This window comes from Gymnoscopelus braueri, assembly GCF_963280865.1.
Source record: "Gymnoscopelus braueri genome assembly, chromosome: 9".
In the NCBI taxonomy this organism is placed as follows: domain Eukaryota; kingdom Metazoa; phylum Chordata; class Actinopteri; order Myctophiformes; family Myctophidae; genus Gymnoscopelus; species Gymnoscopelus braueri.
Window position 1 is genome coordinate 49,050,103 of NC_137610.1, and position 16,289 is coordinate 49,066,391.

General features: G+C 40.5%; 1 protein-coding gene across 1 annotated transcript in view; it reads left to right on the forward strand.

Annotated features, from left to right (window-relative positions):
* Nucleotides 1-16,289, forward strand: part of cadps2 (Ca++-dependent secretion activator 2) — a 342,906-nt gene that overhangs the window by 143,057 nt on the left and 183,560 nt on the right. The window contains 1 exon segment of the mRNA XM_080438413.1: nt 1,215-1,547. Coding sequence (XP_080294539.1) covers nt 1,215-1,547 — 333 coding nt within the window.

The following is a 16,289-nucleotide window of genomic DNA, read 5'->3' on the forward strand; positions in this document are numbered from 1 at the left end:
CACATTATGTATTTATTTTCTGCCACGCTGTTGCTGTTTGGAGCAGATAGGCTGTATATCGTCTCTGTCGGGTGGAAACCTCATATGTCCAAAACTGATTCAAATTCGAAAATAGCAAGTGTAGCAGATCTACAAGCTCAAAAAAGTGTTGCTTTGCGCCTTGTTTCGAGCTTGTGGATCTGCTACTTTTGATGCTTTTGTGTGACACTGTAGTATGATCAAGTAGGGCCGTTAATTTACCCCCCCAAAAAAACATACAAGTTAGAATATGGAGATAAGAGGTTTCTACCCTGCAGAGAGGATATTTTTTTGCTATCGTGGTTTGAGTCGAGTTATTAAGTTGTGACACACACACACACACACACGCACGCACACACACACACACACACACACACACACACACACACACACGCACACACTCAATATGAACGTACACACACTCTGAACACCTGCCTTTTGTTATTATGTGGAGCACATGTTTTGTTGTTGCAGTCAGATTGGTTTTGGAGCAGCAAAAGGCCAGACAGAGACCACAGCTTATTGTTTACTAAACAATTGAACTGAACATTAAGTGGCTGCCTATCAACAGGTTGTATTGATCCCTGAGATAGCACAGACTTCCACTGAAGTTGGTTCAATGTAAACAATTTTCTTTAAAAAGGATGGACCTTACATAAGGGAAGGGACGTCTGCTCACGGAGATGGACGACTTACTACTGCATTAAGTGATTTATTAGCACCACGTGTTTCGTCAGGTGCTATAGCACCTGACGAAGCTCACGGCGAAACGTGTATTTGTATGGTATTTCATGCTGCTCTCACCCTGAATTCCCCCCCCAGGGACTAAGAGTTCAAAACGTTTGTATATATAATTCTGAACTTTAGATTATTGAGATTGAAGTTTGATATTGTAATTGGCAAAACAATTGAGTGTTTTTTTTTTTTAATCCCACGTTTTGTAACCCAATTTTTTCCACCCAGTGCCCAATGGCCTAAGTAATCCTGGGCGCTACACTCCCACTGCCAGCCTGGGGGAGAGCCCTGAAATGACCTCTTCAATGCATGATGTGTTAGCGGGGCCGCTTCTCATCACCTGACAGTGTTTTTTAATGGCACCTGTCTGTCTGTTTTTAAACCTGTGAATCATGCTGAAAGCCGAATAAACATAAACATAATTTATAAAGTGTATCATCTCCTTGTGGTCCATTGCTCAGGGCTTCCTGAAGAGCGAGCGCGTGACCAGGATGGTGGCGGGCGGCGGCTGCTCGGCCTGCGACTTCCGCGACGTCTTCAAGAAGAACATCGAGCGGCGCGTGCGCAGCCTGCCCGAGATCGACGGCCTCAGCAAGGAGACGGTGCTGAGCTCCTGGATCGCCAAGTACGACGCCATCTACCGGGGGGAGGAGGACACGCGGCGGCAGCAGCCGCAGAGGATGCACCTGAGCGTGTCGGAGCTGATCCTCAGCAAGGAGCAGCTCTACCAGATGTTCCAGCAGATCCTGGGCGTCAAGAAGTTCGAGCACCAGCTGCTGTACAACGCCTGTCAGGTGAGGCTCGTGGATTAACCCTTTTAAGACCTGGAACGCATTTGTGTCACTTTTTGATTTGAGCTAAAACAGCATTATTTTACACTTTGGCTATTCAAAAATAGCAGATCTACAAGCTCATAGCGCGGCACCGAGTGCCGCGCTATGAGCTTGTAGATCTGCTATTTTTGAAAAATTGTGAAAATGTGCACAAATTTATATTCTTTTAAAGCGAACATTTTTAACTCAAATGTTTGCTTCTGGGGGGTCCCTGGAACAAAATATTTTTAGATGGGGGTCGGCAGCCAAATTCATATCATTTTCGGGGTCCTTAACATGAAAATTGAGGACCACTGATATAGAAACATATGTTTTTCAGAATACTGTTGGGATTTAGGAGACATGTAGAATCGGCTTCAGGTCCTAATGGGTTAAAGTTCTCAGTCGTCACGACAGCATTTCAGTTATTTGGATTCCATTAGAAGCCACAGCATGTCTTCTATGGAAGCAGCGACATTATGTTTATTTATTTATTTTTAAATGAAAAAAGTTACTGACTCACGTATCAGGAGGGCAGTATGAGTCACCACCAGAACCAAGGACGGGTGTTTTCAATTAATCTAACATGGTTAAAATGGAGTTTGAAGTTACAATGGGTTTGTATAGGAATGGGGGCGAGTGTCTGATAAAATGAATATGAAATATCTAAATACTGAATCAAGCAACTTAAAAAGTGTCTGGGGTGAAACACAAAAGCCCTGAGTACTAGATGTTAAAACGACCCCAAACATACATGTTTTAAAGTGAAATATCCCTTTAAGACAGTGGAGACATTACATCAAGTCGTGTTCATGCCTTTAAGAAGAGGTTCAGCCTCTTCTTACACCACCTCAGCATGTGACTGTAATCCCATAAAGCTCCAAGGACATTCAATCATCCAACATTCAGTTTCATATACTCCTGAGTTGAGTAGCTGCAGATCAGGTTCTTTGAATGATATTCATAAAGCCTGTATCGAGTGCCGCGCTATGAGCTTGTAGATCTGCTATTTTTGAAAAATCGTGAAAATGTGTGCAAATCTTTGAATATATATTGTTTTAAAGCGAACATTTGTAACTCAAATCTTTGCTTCTGGGGGGTCCCTGGAACAACATATTTTGAGATGGGGGTCGGTGGCCAAATACATATCATTTTGAGGGTCCTTGACATGAAAAAATTTGAGAAACACCGATACAGAAACATACGTTTTTTTCAAGACATTTGTAGAATCGGCCTCAGGTCTAATGGGTTAATAAAAAAATAAATGGTGTTGGAGCTGTTCCTGGCCAAGGAGCACAGCCGAGGACTCCAGGTGATTAGTGTGAGAATGGTAGAGGTGTGACTGGCAACCCCGACCACTTGGGGGTCTTGAATTAATTAATTGATTGGTTGATTGAATACATTGATAGTCAGAAATGTAAAACAGCACGTGGTACAGTCAGACATTAAGGCTAAAAGGATAACACAAAAAAAATCCATCGTGGTCCTATGTATTCAATTCATCAATGATAGCATTAAACGATTACACAATAATACATGTCATCAACAAATACAAACACTCTATGTACAAAAGAGATGTGGAAACTACTTTACTTTTACCCTCCCCTTTTGGTCTCCTTTATAGATGTTTTTTCAGGCCAATTTTGAAATAAACCAGTGATTCACATCCCTTAACTCTTTCACTGCCAAGAGTATTTTCATAAAGTACCCCCCCAGTGTTAGCGATTTGCGTGTTTTAAAATTTTAAAATTTTGTAATTTGTCATTCAAATAAATTCCCTGATTGCGGTTTTAAAGACATACGACAGTTGTACCAGCAGAGAGCAGCAAATCGACACATTGAGCACCTCGCTGACTCGCTCGCCCCCTCCCAAACAGGCTCACGTCACATCCGGTCATATACCGGATATGACATTTTCGACAATCCCTGATCGGCCTTAAAACGATGTGATACACGACTACGATGACTGTTCGTCACCCAGACTATAGAAACTAGAAGTGGAGCTCTGCGTTCGTTTTTTATACCGTGTGAAAAACCGTGACTTTCCCTATTCTGGCCGAAAATGACCGCGGGAAAAAAATGAGAACCGGAAACGGAATCTGCGTCATGAAACCGGAACCCAATGAGTCTGAAGGAATCAGAAAGTGAAAGTGATCATGAAAAATAAACAGAATAGCGCGACCACAGTAAAAAGTAAAAACTCAGGATTTCTCGTTCTGGCAGGGAGGGTATTCAGAGAAAACTCGGGATAACTCGGGGCTTGGCACTGAGAGAGTTAATGGTCATTCCACATTTTGGTGGCAGAGCAGTGGAATGAGAATTGTCCCATGTTTGTTCTAAATTCGGTTGCTACAGTACCAGATCATGGTTGTTGCTCCCTCTAGTGTTGTGGCTGTCACTCACTTTGGATAAGTAGTTAGTCAGGTATGAGAGAGTATTGAGGGCACTGCACCTTTTAGGAAGTCTAGTACAAGTCGCACACAAACATAGCGGATATACGAGCTCATAGTGTATGAGCTTGTAGATCTGCTATTCTTGAATAGCCCAAAGAAATAAAATAAAAAAATGACACTGATGCGTTTCCCGGTCCTAATGGATTGACAGTTCGCAAAAAGTACAGTTATACAATAATGCTAAAAGGATAACACAAAAAGCCCTGAGGGTTTGTCTCCATTGTGATTCAATTCATCAAGACATATGAAGACATAGAATACTATACAAGAAATCATCAATACCAGGAGCAGTACATGTATATTTACAGAAAAACAGTGGGGGGGGTAATTCTTTGGAATGAGTCATGGAAACGGTTAAAGGGATATTTCACTTTCAAAAAAACTTTTGGTCATTTTATCATCTACTCAGGCTTTTGTGAGCCCCCCGGACCGTTTTCAAGTTGCTTGATTCATTATTTAGATATTTGATATTCATTTTATCAGACACGCCCCCTTCCTATACAAACCCATTATAACTTCAAACTCCATTTTTAACATGTTAGATTCATCAAAAACACCCGTCCTTGGTTCTGGTGACTCACCCGGCCCTCGTAATACGCGAGGGGGCCGTGTTTTTTCGATAACTTTTTTCATTTATTTGTAATATTTTTTTTGGAAAATGAAAAAAATTAAATACAATAACAAAATAAAATAAAATAAATGAAAACAGTAATCGAAAGACCACGGCCCCCTCATGTATTAGGAGGGCAGGGTGAGTCACCAGAACCAAGGACGGGTGTTTTTGATGAATCGAACGGGTTAAAAATGGAGTTTGAAGTTATAATGGGTTTGTATAGGAAGGGGGCGTGTCTGATAAAATGATTATCAAATATCTAAATACTAAATCAAGCAACTTAAAAACTGTCTGGGGGGCTCCTAAAAGCCTGAGTAGACGATAAAATGACCAAAAGTTTTTTTGAAAGTGAAATATCCCTTTAACTGTGTTTGTGCTTCTTGACGCTGTTCTGTCTTGTTGCAAATCATCCGGTTCAGATCTGATCAGGACTGATTAAAATGTTTATGGTCATGTGTTCGTCTCATTGCCAATCTCCTGATCTGAACTGCCCTTCTCAAATTGTCAGACTGTATGTCATGTCATGCGGGATAAACGGCGCCTCGAAAACATTTGTTGTAGGACTGAAGATTCCGAGATTAATTTCTTCTCTCTTTGACCATGAGAGCTTTTTTTCTCTTGAAAGCTTTGTTGGGATTCCTTTGGTTTGATTTGTTTACGACCCAAAGACACATACAGTAAACGTACACTGATAATCAGTGCTTACAGTAATTCTGAGGCAGGGGGAACCACTGCCTCAGAATTATTGCCTCGCAAACTCTCCAATGCCAATGTTGGAGAGGATTCCACGCTATACTAGAGCGAATGCTGTGTTTTTGTGCCAAATAATGCAAGAATATCAGAAAGAAACCTGAGACTAACGTCCTGGAGAGTGCGCGGAGAGAGCTGATGTCATGGAACAGAATACACCATATAAGGATATATATATAAGCTATAAGGTCAACCAACAACGTGTTGAGGTCAGCAGTATGACATGGCACCCCGCAGGAGGAGTATTTAAAGGCCACGCCACAAGACCAGGAGTTAGTGAGACTTACGGGCCGAACCAGAAGCAGCAATGATACCTTGGCACAGGGGTCTTCAACAGGGGGTCTGGGGACCCCTAAGGGGTCCTCAGAGTTAGCACAGGGGGGGAACCAAATCTTTTGCTTGATAAGTACTTTTATTTTTTTACATTAACCACTTGAACCCTAGCATCCCTATTCTGAGGGGAATATTTGCCAAAAATAGCAGATCTACAAGCTCACAACGCCTCGCAGCGCGAGGCGTTGTGAGCTTGTAGATCGGCTATTTTCGGGGAAGAGGTTTGGTGTAGAGGGAAAAAAGAGGAGACCAAGTACAGAGCCAAAGATCAGGTTTACTAAGTGTTGAGGGTTTAAGTGGTTAAATGTCTGAAAATACACATTAACATGAATCCAACACTGATGACAGTGCTATCAAACAAGTCTATAAAGCTAGACAAGTTTAATCTGCAACACAATTTCATACACTACGTAGTGGGGGGGTCCCTGCTTCATCTCTTTCTCAGCTAAGGGGTCTTTGGCCTGAACATCGTTGAAGGACCCCTGCCTTATAGCATCATCAAAGATCTTCCATTGTAGCTCATTGCTGGATTGTGTTTCATTGTCCTTAGTATACCATAACCAACGACTTGTGTTCTGTAGCCAAAGGCCAGAGAGCATCTTACTCGGTTGGAGAGAACGAGTTGCAGCAGAGACCCCCTGTGGAGCTGCCTCAGGGCGGAAAACAGGGCGGCGTCGAGCTCTACCGCTCAAGGCTTTATATCAGCCAAGGACTCCCCCGAATAGCCATAGGCACTGGCTGCAGGCCCATCCTCCTATCCTCCTATAATTTGACAAACCTCTGTAGTGGTGCGTGGGTGTAGTGGTGAAGCCAATATTGGTTCTGCCCATTACACAAAATCTCAGATGTTTATTAGCGCTTTTGTGTTCGCTGGCTCCCGGGTTGCCAGATCATGTGCGCATATCCCCCCACGGGTATGGTCTAGTATACAGTGATGTAAAGTACAGTAACTAAGTACAATTTTGAGGTATTTCCAACTTGTAATATTTTTTACTTCTACTCCACTACATCTCAGAGACAAATATTGTACTTTTTGCTCCACTGCAATTATTTGTAGACTTTAGTTACTAGTTACTTTGTACATTTTGATTATCATTACAAAACATACAGTAACCACTTCAGCTCTATATATACTTTGGCTGTTTGAAAGTAGCCGATCTACAAGCTCACAACGCGTCGCCTGCTTGTAGATCTGCTATTTTCAACAAAAAATATATAAATTTTGAAAACTGGTGAAACAGGACATCCTGCGTGATGAGTACTTATACTTTTGGCACTTTAAGTACATTTTGATGCCAATACTTTTGTACTTTTACTCAAGTACATTTTTAATTCCGGACTCTTACTTGTAAGAAGAGTATTTCTACATTGTGGAATTGATATTTTTACTTATGTAAAACAAAATAGTACTTTTTTACGCCACTGCCCCTATATTGTAATATATAATATAATATAATAAAATGAAATAAATAACACTGTTCTATGGAGCTTGAATTTAAATTATCACTTGTTCTACGGAACCGAGAATATTCTACTAATTCCACACTGTGAGCCCGTCGCCCAGCAAAAATGTTTTATTAAATGTCAGTTCAGCTTAACGATTAACGATTTGTAAGATTGCATTTTCAGGTCGATGCTCCAATGAAACCTCCTATGGTATTATTAGTATAAATATCGGTAGTTATGTTCGCATGGCATCTTCTTATTTATTGCTGGGTTCACTGGAGGACCTGATAGAATATCAGAAAACAATCCCTGCTTGTGTATTGCGTGCACACATGCATGCCTGTTGTCAGTGGTGTAAAGTAACTCAAGTACAATTTTGACTTTACTGGAGTATTTCCAATTGTCTATACTTTTACTTCTACTCCACTACATCTCAGAGGCAAATATTATACTTTTACTCCACTATTATTTGACAACTTTAGTTACTAGTTACTTTGCGGATATAAATGATTGTAATACATAAATTAACCACTTCAGCCCTATTTTATACATGGGCTATTTGAAAATAGCCGATCTACAAGCTCACAAGGCGTCGCATCGCGGCGCCTTGTGAACTTGTAGATCTGCTATTTTCAAACATTTTAGTACTTTTACTTTTGGTACTTTAAGTATAATTCAGACATGCAAAAGTGTCACTTTTCAGCTACAGTCACCTTTTTGAACCCAAATAGGGCAATTGTGTGACACCTGACCCGAAAGAAAACAGCATGTTGTCACCTTTTTCACCTCGGGCTGTTTGCATGCCTGATAATTTGATGCCAATACTTATGTACTTTTACTCAAGTAACATTTTGAACACAGGCCTTTTACTTGTAACAGAGTATTTTTATATTGTGGTATTGCTACTTTTACTTAAGTAAAACAAATGTGAGTACTTTTCCCACCACTGCCTGTTTGTGTGTCGATGAACAGGGCTATTTTTGGACGACTTGTTGGCAGTCCATTCTCTGCATGGACTCCCATTGATTAGGCCTCTCTCTCTCTCATTTAATCGATCTGGGCGACCCTGCGTTAATGTGCGGAAACAAACAGTGAGGCAACGATCGAAACGGCAGATAAACCTGGGATGACAGCATGGCTGCATCCGCCAGGTCTAAGAGAGTAAATCCTCGTTGGTGTGACCTTTCCTTGGGTCTTAAGTCCTTCCCACGAGAATATACACGGAGGAAATGAGGAGAGCAGAGCGGAAACAAAGACATGTTGTTTCTGGGGGTCCCTGGAACAACATATTTTGAGATGGGGGGGGGTCAACATACTAGAGATGCACCGATACAGGTTTTTTTCAATTCCGATCCAATATATCAATTAGGATATTTTTCGATATCCGATATATATGCCGATATCCGAGCAAAACTTTAAATACAAAAAAAATGCATTACCTTTCAATTAAAGACATTTATTACTGAATATTTTAAAGTACAATAACAGTAGAAAAAAACCAAATACACTATGATCTATCACCAAAAGGAAATACCTACAAATAATAAATTAAAACAATGTGCATACTTAGCTGCTTCTTAAAATTGTATTAAACACAAAAAAAAAACCAGAACGTCCAGCAGATTTGATACTCACCTTCAACAGTTTAGAACAGCTTAAATGTCAATCAGGTGTTTAACCAGGCAATCCTAGCGAGAACTGTGCAGCCACAGTATGCGTCAGGAACTTCCAGTGACTTTTAATTAATTGATTATTATTATTATTTTCAATAAATTTTTTAAAATTAATTTAACTTTTTAATTAATTTAACCTTTAATTAATCAAATCGGAACGTGGATCGGTTATGTCATGTCCGATATCCGATACGTGAAATAAGTCATATCGGTAGCCGATACCGATACGGTATCGGTATCGGTGCAACTCTACAACATACTGTTAGGATTTAGAAAACATTTGTATGTATGTATTTGGCCGTGGACCCCCATCTCAAAATGTTTTGTTCCAGGGACCCCCCCCCCCCCCCCCCCAGAAGCAAACATTTTAGTTACAAATGTTTATGTTTATATTTAAATATACATATATTTGCACACATTTTCATGATTTCTCAAAAATACCGCCAGAATAGGCTCTCTGGCCGGGCAGTGTGGATTTTGACCACAACACAACGTCAAGGAAAGCACAGAAGGAAATAGATGCAGGAAGAAAGCAAAAAGGCTTACATGACAGAAACACCAGGAGATTAGGGCTGCACGATTCTTGCTCAAATGTGAATCATGATTTTCCTCCATAAGAATTGAGATCACGATTCTCACACAATTCTCTTGTAAATATAAAAATATTAAGCAAAAAAAAAAAAAAAAAAACCTTTTTTTTTTTTTTTTAATTGAAAAAAAAAATCGTCATAATTTAAAATCGAGATCGCATAGGTGTCTGAATCGAGATCACGATCTTTTTTCGATTAATCGTGCAGCACTACAGGAGATGCAGACCTTCAGCCACTGTCAGCCAGACAGACCGTGGTGAAGCACAGGGCGCAACAAATACACTACCTTGTTATCCGGCTTTTTCGAACGTCTACACAAACACAATTGGCCCGTGTTCGGGGGGGAGAGCAGCTAATAGTCACTGCACGTAATCCTGGGGCGGCAACCCGTCAGCAGGGAGTGCTGGCCGGGAGGAGTAGTGTTTGAAGGCTCTACGTCCTCCTCCCGGCGGGGGCTCCTCACTGGCAGGTGAGGCGGTGTAGGATACGACAACAGTGACAACACACTCCAGTGTGTGTGTGGGGAGGAATTAAAAAAGATCTAAATTGGGTAAAAATAAATATCTAAGTATAAATTCCACAAATCTCTGTCAGTGTCCTTCACATCTATCCTTCAATCAATCTATCTATCCATCTAGCTATCTATTTATCTATCTATTTATCTATCTATTTATCTATCTATTTATCTATCTATAAATAATGTTTCCTATTTTACTAAAACATAAATATAGTTAGATGTTGCTACCTTATTGTAGCCCCTTCTAAAAGAGGTTATGATTAGGCCACGAGTTTTGGAGGAGGTTTTAAACTGTTTTACCATGGGGTTGATGTTTTTGTTTTTAATATTAAATAAATAAATCTATAGGTAATGTAAACGGTGAGGTACTCGTATAAGCCCCCCAGGGTTTCTTACCTCACCGGCACAACAACTAATACTGTAAACTTTCCCATGGAAAGAGCTATTATGTTATGCTTATGTTTATGGAACTGTTATAAATGGACCGGGAGGAGAAATGGAGTAGGTATAATCCTAAAGGAGCTCAGTTGGTAGAGCTCTCGTCTCGCCTTAGGACCACAAGGTCACAGGTTCGATCCCGGGCACCGGCAACTCGGCGTATGAGTAGCACAGCTTGAGTCCTGTGTGTACTGGGAGCTGATGTTAGGTGTGAAGATGAAGAAAGAACAATGTGGAGTGTGGAGCCCCGGGAGGAGATAAGAAAGGCAGTCAGAGAGATGAAAAAAGCAGGCAGGAAATAGTACAAGGAGATGAAGGGTGATGCGGAGAGAGGTTGGACTGGAGCCACTTGTAAGGAGTGGCTAGACAGAGGCACTGAGATGGGAAGGATGAGCAACAGGTTAAGGTAATAAAAGATAGACATGGAAATGTTCTAGCAACCGAAGACAGTGTGTTGAGTAAGATGGAAGGAGTACTTTGAGGGAACAGATGGAGGAAAGTTATTTGTAACAGAAGGGTACCAGTGAGAGGGAAGATGTATAAGACGGTAGGGGAACCAACCATTTTTTATAGTATAGTTTGTCGAATACTTTTAATGCATTGAGGGTATTTTTTCTGTTCTTTCTTTCTTATTATTTTTTTTAGGTTTTAAAAAGGCTTACATTTTCACTTTACTGTCATCTGCCCCCCCTCCCCCAAATCATGTGGGGACCGACCCACAGGTTGAGAACCACTGCAGTATAGTGCTGGCTGACAGTCAGACAGACGAGACGAGACACAAGGAGCGAGACATATTGAGTCATATCATACATAATAGATAATTCATAGATGACTGATGTGCCACATACTGCCCACATGAAGTGTGAGATCCACAAGAGACCCATGCTGTTATATTAGACCCTCTGTCTTGTTCTGGAGTTGTCTGCTGATATGCTGGGTCCTTTCAAGGACCCCCATAACTCTGAGAATGCACAAATGGAACCAAATGGACCCATAAGGGTCCATTTGGTCCATTTGTACACTCAGAGTTACAGACCTGTTCCTAACTATGAACAATTTAGCTGGAGGGGACCCAGCTAAATTGCTGTATTGTGTGTTAGTAGGAAACGCAGAAGGGCTTCTATCAGTTAGTGTTTTGTTCTCTTGTTGTCAAAACTGAACTAAGTGTTCCTTATTTCGCAAAAAAATAACATTTAAATGGCTTTCAAAGGCAGTGACAACAACATGAGTGCTGCTACATATTAAGTCTGACGTTGGCGTAGTTAGTGCAGCTGTGGTAAGAAAACATAATTGCCTAGTTAGTGCAGCTGTGCTAAGAAAAAAACATTGCATAGTTAGTTAGTGCAGCTGTGCTATGGAAAAAACATTGCTTAGTTAGTGCAGCTGTGGTAAGAAAACATAAACATTTCTCCTGATTTAATTACTTGAACCTTCTATTCCCCAAAGAGCTGTTTGCTAGACTCAAGTACAGATGCAAATGCTGCTCTCAATGCCTATCCTGAATACAGAGAGACTGTTTATGAATCAGGCTACAAACTCCTAACTTCAGAAAGCTTCCGTCTTTCAAGATGTATTTATTTAATTTTTCAAAAGTATACTCTTCTAAGTCCTAAGGGGGTGTTTACACAGAATGTTTGAGCATGCAACACACACCAACATACGCCTCTGTCTCTGCCGGGGACCCCCCCCCCCCCCCAGGGGTCCTCGAGGGTGTTCCCAGAGGTCCCCAGCAAAATGAGTTAAGCATCAAAATCAGTCAAACCAAATTAATGCGTTGCGACCCATTGTGAGCTTGTAGATCTTGTAGATCTGCAACATTAACTTTACCACATATCTCCTATGGGGGTCCCTGGCACAACATATTTTCAGATGGGGGGAGGGGGGTCCGCAGACGCAAATACATCAATGTGGGGGTCAGGGACGCTGGAGTGGGGGTTTGAACATACTCGGTTCCATTGGGGGTGGGGGATATCCCCCCCACTTTTGGGATGAAGGAAAAAAGAAAACACCTCCGACATCTACACTTCATGGAGTACATTTTTGTACAGAATTAACCAAATTAACCGAAATAAAGAAAACAAAAAAAAACCAAAAAGTAACAAACCCGGAAAAAAAATACGCACATTTTCGTTTGAGAACAACCACTGCTCCAGATAGCTGCTCATCCAGATGACACAGGCCAACTTAAACTGACAAAAGGCACTGCAATGTAGAGCGCCCGCAACACAGACTAAATGACAGTCTCAAGGTGCTACGGCTCAACAATTTCATGAAACTGAGAAAACTGCCAGCACACAATACATTCACATAGTTTAGCTCTCCACGGAGCAACGAACGAGCGCGTTTCAACCCAAACAGATCCGTTAGGTTGAAAAGGTTATTTATTGTGTGCTGGTTGTTTTATCAGTTCCACAGACCAACTTAATAAAACCCCAGAATAACCCAGTTACCTCACCTTACTTTTAATCCCGTCTGCCCTTTTGGAGTTCAGCATGCAAACAGAGCTGTGGAAGATGAAATTGGCATTCTGGGTCAAAACCTTTAATTAAATATATCTTAAAGTGACCTGATCCTGCCTCCCACTTGACCATATGACTATCAAGAGCTGTGTGAATCAGAGGTCACGCTTGGATTTTAAACTGCCGGTCGCCGTGTCTGGAATGATTTCAATTTATCAGACATCTGATAAAAAATAACGGACATAATCATTTTAATGCATGAATGACAAGCTGGTGCAATAATAACACTTAAATTAAGACCTGGAACGCATCTGTGTCACTTTAGATTTCTTTGGCTATTCAAAAATAGCAGATATACAAGCTCATAGCGCGGCACCGAGTGCCGCACTATGAGCTTGTAGATCTGTTTTTGTAAAATCTTGAAACATTTTTTTTTTAAATATATATATATTTTTAAACTGTTAGGATTTAGAAAACATTTTTAAGAATGGCCTCAGGTCTTAATGGGTTAGGGTTAGGGTCACTTAAAGCATTATGTTTGGGCCTGAAAGCAATTTGAATGTAAAGGAGTAGGACATTATTTATATTTACAGCTTCATCTTGCATAAGGGGATTAATTATCTAGGCTACAATCGCGCAGGTTGTGTCCGTGGCTGGCTGCGTGCGTAATGATTTCTCAACAAGCCGGTAGCCTCGAAACATAACGTGCAACGATGGTTTAAAATGGAATGGAATATGGGACGATACATCTTTAAGCTTTGGGGCATGACCCTGTGTGCAGACTTTATTCTTTTTGGATTCTGACCTCAGCACCTGTTTTTTAGTGAGTGGTAAGTGTGTTTCTTCAACAAGGTGTTGCATCATTTGTTTCATAGTAAAACATGTTCTGTTCAGAATATTGAGCAATAGTTTGAAAGTCAGGTCTGCGCAAATCTTTCAAGGTTGATTGATTCATCTGGCCAGCAATGAATCAAAATATAGCCTACTCATATGGTCGTATGGTGACATAATTATTATGTCGGGACTCGGGAGTGCGTCCATGTGTCTGTTAAATTCAACTTTGGGAAAGTTGAATAAGCTTTTGTGGTGATCTTCTACTACAGTGTCCTGACTGACACGAGAGAGAGAGAGAGAGAGAGAGAGAGAGAGAGAGAGAGAGAGAGAGATATATCATATTTGGCAGAGAATTTTTCAATGGAGCCCTTTTTAATGCGATGACCCCCCCCCCCCCCGATGAACCCCCCCTCCCCCGATGGCACAAATAGTACGTGGAGAAAAGATTGATTTGTGAAAAGATAAATTCAAACATCCTTGACAGACTCAATTCACTGAGGTTAGACTCTGTAACATTTTAATGACTACAGAGGAAATATAAATAGTCTGGAAATCTAAAAATAAAGCCAGTAACAGGAAAATCATCAGGTGTTTACGTATGACAGGCTGTATTGTACAGTATGCTCAAAGCTATGAATAGACCTTGACATGTATTGCTGCCATGGTGCCATTGGATGTTACAGAACACACTTTACAATTAGCCGGGTTTGTTGTATATCATTGCTGTCGGGCAGAAAAACCCTGTATCTCCATATTTCAATTCATTTTCATTCATTTTGTGTTTTATTCGTAAATGAATGCCTACTTCATCGTACAAGAGTGTCCCACAAAAGTAGTGAAAATAGCTCAATAGTGAAAAAAAGCTCAGCTATTTTCACTGCTTTTCTATCATCCGGGAAAGAAAAATTTTAACCACGATCTTCTGTTCTTTAGTTATCGGCAGTTTAATATAAGAAATAAACGGGCTGGAATTTGTTTCGATCACGTGATTTCCAGGTGTATTCCTCTTCCGGGAGTCCCGGGATCAGTCACAGGTTGCGGAAGAGCGCCCTCTATCGTAATCACTGAAAACACCAACTGACGTCTATAGACGTCCATGGCAGTCGGATTTGAAATGACTTCTATACACGTCAATGACAGTCAATGTGTTAAAACGTTATTTAAAATATTTATAACAATGGATGGGTTTGTAACATACGAGGTTTCTTCCACCACACAGCAAAACAATGTGCCTGGAGTGAATGTTTGACAAGAGGCGTCATCATCATCATCACGTATTGACTTCACCACTGAATAGCATGCCTTTGATTAACCCATTAAGACTGGGAAAGCATCTGTCTTAGATTTTAACCATAAAAATTATACTTGAGCTATTCCAAAATAGCAATGGAGCCAGCTCGTTGCGCAGCACTCAGTGCCGTGTTACGAGCTTGTAGATCTGCAATATTTTTTATTTTTTTTCAAATCATTAAAATGTGCTAATCTTTGAATAGATACTGTATATTTTTTAAAGCGATTTTTTTTACTCAAATCTTTGCTTCTGGGGGATTCTACAAATGTCTTCTAAATCCTAACATTTTTTTTTTTTTTACTTGTGTTGCTATAATATCAGTGGTTCTCAAACCTTTTTCATGTCAAGGACCCCCACAATGACAATGTATTTGTCCACGGACCCCCCCATCTCAAAATATTTTGTTCCAGGACTTCCCAGAAGCAAAGATTTCTGATTTTTTAAAAAAAAAATATTTTCAAAGATTTGCACACATTTTCAAGATTTCTCTAAAAAAAAATAGCAGATCTACAAGCTCGAGTGCCGCGCCACGACCTTGTATATCTGCTATTTTTTTAAAAGCCAAATAAATCTAAAAATGACACACAGATGCGTGCCCGGTCTTAATGGGTTAAACGCCTTCATGTGAGCTGTGGTTGTCATAGAAATAGGCAGACGGCACAGAACTACAAAGACTGAGAAGAAACAAATAACGATACGTCACGGTAACATGGCAATACACTGTACTGTGTGTGTTGGGGGCGGTGGTGGGTGAAACATGTTTGAAGATGTTAGCCTATAAATAGGGATGTCGGGTTGAAAGTGGTTAATAAATAGCATGGCTGCAGAGTGCAGCGCAGTTCTATAAAAGAATTGTCACATATAGATGTAGACAGGGTATGGATTGATACACTCAGCGTTAACCCATTAAAACCGTGTCATTTCAAATGTTAACCAGTTTTAACCATTATGTTATACTTATTTGGCTATTCAAAAATAGCATAAATATGCTCATAACTTGTAGATATGCTATTTTAGAATAATCGTGAAAATGTGTGCAAATCTTTGAATAGGCTACTCAAATCTTTGAATAGGCCTATATATTACTCAAATCTGTGCTTCTGGGGGGTCCATGGAACAACATATTTTCAGATGGGGGTCGCCGGCCAAATACATATCATTTTGGGGGGTCCTTGACATGAAAATGTTTGAGCACCGCTGATATAGCAACACACATTTTTATTCAGAAAACCGTTAGGATTTAGAAGACATTTGTATAATCGGCCTCAAGTCAGAGTCCTGCAACGTGTCCAATTTTGACAACCCGTGCCCGCCCACGCCCGTCAAT